The following is a 5587-nucleotide window of genomic DNA, read 5'->3' on the forward strand; positions in this document are numbered from 1 at the left end:
GTGATACAATATATCAACTGACAGAATCAATGTTTGCCCTAGGAATTATGGCTTAGTCATCGATAGTCCTTGGTTTCACTCCGTTACTTAGGCAAAGAATTTACAAATATGAATCTGTAATTCTCTTTGAGGTTTCTAGAATGATTAGAAGAGATAATCCAACTCCACAGTAAATGAATTTCTAAAGCTTTTCATTCTGATCTAGGGCATTATGTCATCAAAAGACTTGCCTTTGGTGGGCACTTTCTTTTAGGGGATCACAGGTGATATTTAGTTAACGATTTTAAACCATGTGCCATGAGAATCCCGAGTCTCTTCTTTTCATATTAGTTTGATATTTACTGCCTTTAGTCACAATCAACCCCCCCACACACACACGTACACACACATGCGCGTGCACACGCAAGCACTTATTTTTCCCAGAAGGATTTCTACTTTGGATTGAAATTACGCCTGCTACACTGTATCTTTGTTTCTTCTTGCGTGCCCCAATACAATTAGAATTAGTTTAGAAATCCATCAAAAGTTTTCATTAAAAATTCGAATGTACACACAAAAATAAGTTTGTAGATATTCTTAAGATGACACATATTTATATGAGCACGTATACCTATAATTTTCTCTGTCCTGACGGATTTTCGGTGGAATTTTCACAAACAAGTAGTGTACTCAAGGACCTACATCCCCAAAGACCCTGAATCTCATAAATACAGCCTTGCTTTACAATGACAATTCTTTGACATTTGTCCTTATCGTTGACGTATAAACATCTGCAGGGAATAATTTTCCCTTTCTATTGATACAAGAATGTTTGTTTTTCATTTTTGTATTAGAACTTAAGGTTTGGGTATTTCAAAGAAATAATCATTTGTTGAGCATCCACTTATTTCTGTGAACAGTATATTATCATGTACGTCATCTTATTCAACACACGAATCCTGTGAGGTATTTTTTAAAAAAACAAATAAATCATGAAGGGTTGAAGAATTTATATAAATCATCTAAGATTCCATAGATAATCAGTGGCAAAGTAGAATCTGATTCCAGGCCTGTATGGCTGCAAAACCTCATGGCATTACCCTTTGCTTCCATGCCATTATTGCCACTCGGAACAGGCTCTGTATTTCCCCGTCATCCTTCCTCCACAATTTTGGGAGTAGCCTTCATTCTCCTTTTTGTTCATTCAGCTGTTAACCACAACATAACAATACATATTCAATATTTTTGTGTATTATCTTCTTTACTCTGTCTTCGAATGTTATCTCCATTCTGCTGGAGCTAAGAACGGTTATTTTCAAGTCTCATTTTCTCTTGAATCAAGAAGTCCTGATTCCATCTCTCTTTAACTCCCGAAGCCTTTTTCCTCTGTTCTTTGGCACTCACAATTATCAACAAAATCTCATGTCCTCAGAATCTCTTTAGAACATTCCATTCTCTTCACTGTCCTTTTCAGTGGATACTTTGCTACCCCGAGGACATTTGTTTCTCTACAGTCTTCTCAAGTGATGTATGTTTTTTCTCTTACTCTTCATAGCCCTGGGCCTGGTAGTGTATAGTATTCCTTCTCCCCCATTGCCACTTGTAGACATTTTCTCTTTCCTACCTGCAAACACTTATAGTTGAGTTTACATCATCAGACTCTAACCAATCCTCCTTATCTTCCTCCACCTTTTGCAATCACCTGCTACTGGCATTATGTCTCCTCATCCTTGGAAGTTTTTGGCTTTGGCTTGCTCTTTCTCTCTTAACGGTATTCCTGTCACAATTCCTGATGAACAAGAATTGGGTTTTAATATCTCCACATAGAAGATCCTTTGAACATCACAGCCTCTTAGTTTCTTGATCTCTCCTCCAAACATCTTTTTTTCCCTCCTACCATATCCAGTCACTCTCATCATCAGAGTTTAGACTTTTAAATATTGTCATTTGCCAACAACTGTAGCTTTTAATTTCATTTTAAGCATCCCAAATTGTGACCATCACCACCTCCTGTCATTCTAGCTCATTCTCCCTAGTAGAATAATTAAAGCAAATCTTCAGTTCCCTGGGGGCCTGGCACTTTTTTGCAGGCTTTACTCATCTCATGTACTCACTTCACCTTTGCTCAGCTTACATGCACCTACTCTCAAACACCATACCTATCCCCTTTGTTGCTCTGCAAAAAGAAAATCCTAGTTAAATTTGATTCCTTATCTACTAAGGACCCAGAATGGTTCAGTTGAAAACAGGGGCACATCAATTTCCTGGGTCAGGGCACTGAAGGAGGCCCTTTATCATCGGCCTCACAGAATTGTCATTACCGTGTAGCCATTTATTTATATGAATTACTAGATTGCAAAATCATCCTTTAAGAGTAAAGATATTACTTATATATTAACATAATTGAAAAACTTTTTGAACATATAAATGAACCAAATATATGTTCCGATATTCTATATTCTTTTTACAAATTACAGAAAACATCTGTGTTATATAAATATGGTAATGAATTGGCTCCAGGAATGAGCTTTGATCTCAGCTCAGTTGTCAGAAAGCCATTTAACCTAAAATTAGTCACCTAACTTCTTTAGATCTCAGTTTATAACTTTGTAAAATGAGAGAGATGGAATGGATGGAGTGGCTTTTTGAAGCCTGGCATTCTGTGACTATATGAGAAAGCTCTCATGATTTTCTTGCTTTTACATGATTTTTCTCAAACAAGTTGATATGGGAAAGAGCTTTCCAGAAGCTGACCTAAAGGTGTGATTTTTCTCAGACAGGGGCTATTCACACGGGCTGGTTACCTGTGGGAAAGGAGGCTGGAACCTTTTGCTCACAGCCCAGCTCCAGTTTATGCAAAGTCTCAGGCACCACTGGAGTCTTTCAGGAGTAACCTGATCAATGTGTCTGGTTTCCTTTCCCGGGTTGGCTCACTATTATGAATCAGATAGCTTGATCCTAAGATGATGCCATCTCCTCTTCCAAACTGCAGTCTCTCCAGGTTAACTTGTTCATGATTTGAGCACCTTTTTCTACACTCTGCCTCTGTTCAAACTTCCTGGATATTGGTTCATCTTTTCTCTAACCGTGATACCTGTTTAAATTCAGGATTCATATGACTGCTCAGCCTCTTTCATAGAAGAAATGATACCTCAGATATCATTTTAAACAGTTGTTCTTTTCCATGGGAGCTGGCCCATTCTGACATTTCTGCTCCCTTTCATCATGTCTTTGGCTCAGAAGATAGTTACTGGGTCCCTCATACCATCTAGTGGCTGTCTCTAGGATATGCTCATGTGAGTCTATTCCTTACAGACCACCTAAACTAATTATATAAGGCAAATGTGACTTGAATGTGTTAAGTTGAAAAAAAAAAAAAGATTTTTCTGAGTATTCCTGGCCTTCTATCAATGCACATTTATATTTTTAAGCCTTATGCAAGGTATTGTGTGTGAAAATATTTTCCCCAAATATTTACATGTGAGTGTGTATGATGGGATTTTGTTATTATATAGCTATTGTAAAAATAAATATGCAGATTATACTATTTTCTTCTATTCAAATATCCACTTGTTTTTCTTTCAGTGGATATCATTCTCAGTATAGATGGGGACTGGAAACTACACAACTGTAACAGAGTTCATTATTTTGGGGTTAGCAGAGGATACTACAGCTTGTGCCATTTTATTTATTGTGTTTCTAGGAATCCACGTGGTCACCTTAATGGGCAATGTCAGCATAATCACGTTAATCAGAAGCAGACCTCAGCTTCATACCCCAAAGTACCTTTTCCTCTGCCATTTGGCCTTTGTAGACATTGGGTACTCCTCATCAGCCACACCTGTCATGCTCATGGGCTTCCTCAGGGAAGGAACCTCTATCCGTGTTGCTGGTTGTGTCGCTCAGCTCTGTTCTTCGGTCACATTTGGGATGGCTGAGTGCTTCTCGCTGGCTGCCATGGCCTATGACTGCCATGTGGCCATCTGCTTGCCCCTGCTCTACTCCACCCACATGTCCCCCAGAGCCTGCATTCTCTTAGTGGGGGCTTCCTATTAAGGTGGGTGTGTGAATGCTTGGATATTACTGGCTGTTTGTTAAGCCTGTCCTTCTGTGGACCATATGAAGTCAGTCACTTTTTCTGTGATTATTCACCACTTCTGAAGCTTTCTTGTTCTCATGATTTTACTTCTGAAATAATTCCAGCCATTCTTCTGGCTCCATCATTGTAGTTACTGTGTTTATCATCGCTTTCTCTTACATCTACATCCTTTTCTCAATCCTGAAGATATGCTCTACTAAGGGGCGGCATAAAGCCTTCTCCACTTGCACCTCCCACCTCACAGCAGTCACTCTGTTCTTTGGGACCATTACCTTCATTTATGTGATGCCCAAGTCCAGCTACTCAACTGAACAAAACAAAGTGGTGTCTGTGATCCCCTGTTGAACCCCCTCAATTACAGTCTCAGGAACAAGGAGGTTAAAGAGGCCATGAGAAGATGAATGGCTAGAACACACTGGTAGTCCTACTAAAGTAATCTGATTTTTAATAATAAGCACTGTGTAATGAAGGCCTCTCCTGCAGATGAATAAATAATGTACTAAGTAAATTTCAGTGTATATTCATAGTATTCTAGACTCACAAATTTCATTTCTTTTTATTCTCAAGAAAATTTTCAGTGTAAAAAAATAAATGTGTATTCACCAAGATAGGAACATTAGCAAAAAAAAAATTTTATTCTCAGTTTACCCACCATTTCTTGCATCTACAAGTACAAATCTTTTCAAATAAGTTCTGTGCTCTTTGAATGCAGTCTTTGGAAATAACTTCTGGAAGCACCTGAAACTCCTTGAGTGGGAAATAAAGAGTAGTGTTGCCATCCATGATCTTGTCATCTGACAGAGATGGTGTCCATGATGTACAGATAATCTAAGGATTGAAATCAGTGATGCTGGCAGTTGTAAAGCTTCTGCTGCCTTGGGGTCTGAGGCTGAGCAACAGGATTCCTCCCACAATACTTCTGCAGGTGAGCCTCAGCAAGCCAAATCAGAAGATACCTGAAAGCTCCATTTATCTTAGCTCTTCCCTTTCAGGGATCTGTTCTACAAAATACGCTCAAGAGTTTCCAGAAGAAAGACTATTGGGGGCTAATTGGCATGACCTGGCTCCTTTCTAGATAAAAAAGAGTAAGGTTCCTTTTTTTTTTTTTTTTTTTTTTTTTTTTTGCGGTACGCGGGCCTCTCACTGTTGTGGCCTCTCCCATTGCGGAGCACAGGCTCCGGACGCGCAGGCTCAGCGGCCATGGCTCACGGGCCCAGCTGCTCCGTGGCATGTGGGATTTTCCTGGACCGGGGCACGAACCCGTGTTCCCCGCATTGGCAGGCAGACTCTCAACCACTGCGCCACCGGGGAAGCCCAGTAAGGTTCCTTTTTTAAAGGTTATTTCAATCTTATCAAATATGCGCTACATATTTCTGTAATGTGTGTTAAACCATTTCTTTCCCTCCTGTTCCTGTTGCCTCTGATACTGAAATTCTCAGATTTCTTGCACATGATTTCACTGGAACTTCTGTATTGGCCCTGAAAACTCTCTCTTTAAACCAGACGGTT

The 5587-nt window shown here is 39.5% G+C and overlaps 1 protein-coding gene across 1 annotated transcript; it reads left to right on the forward strand.

Moving 5' to 3' along the window:
* Nucleotides 1-3585: 3585 nt before the first annotated feature.
* OR5P3 (olfactory receptor family 5 subfamily P member 3) lies at nucleotides 3586-4479 on the forward strand. Its single transcript, XM_027115708.1, is given in 4 exon segments — nucleotides 3586-4051; nucleotides 4054-4182; nucleotides 4185-4409; nucleotides 4412-4479. Coding segments are annotated over 4 exon segments (888 nt in total).
* Nucleotides 4480-5587: the final 1108 nt, after the last annotated feature.

The sequence above is a fragment of the Aethalodelphis obliquidens genome, unplaced genomic scaffold (genome assembly GCF_003676395.1).
Source record: "Aethalodelphis obliquidens isolate GAN/ISIS:26980383/991018 unplaced genomic scaffold, ASM367639v1 scaffold14, whole genome shotgun sequence".
NCBI lineage: Eukaryota > Metazoa > Chordata > Mammalia > Artiodactyla > Delphinidae > Aethalodelphis > Aethalodelphis obliquidens.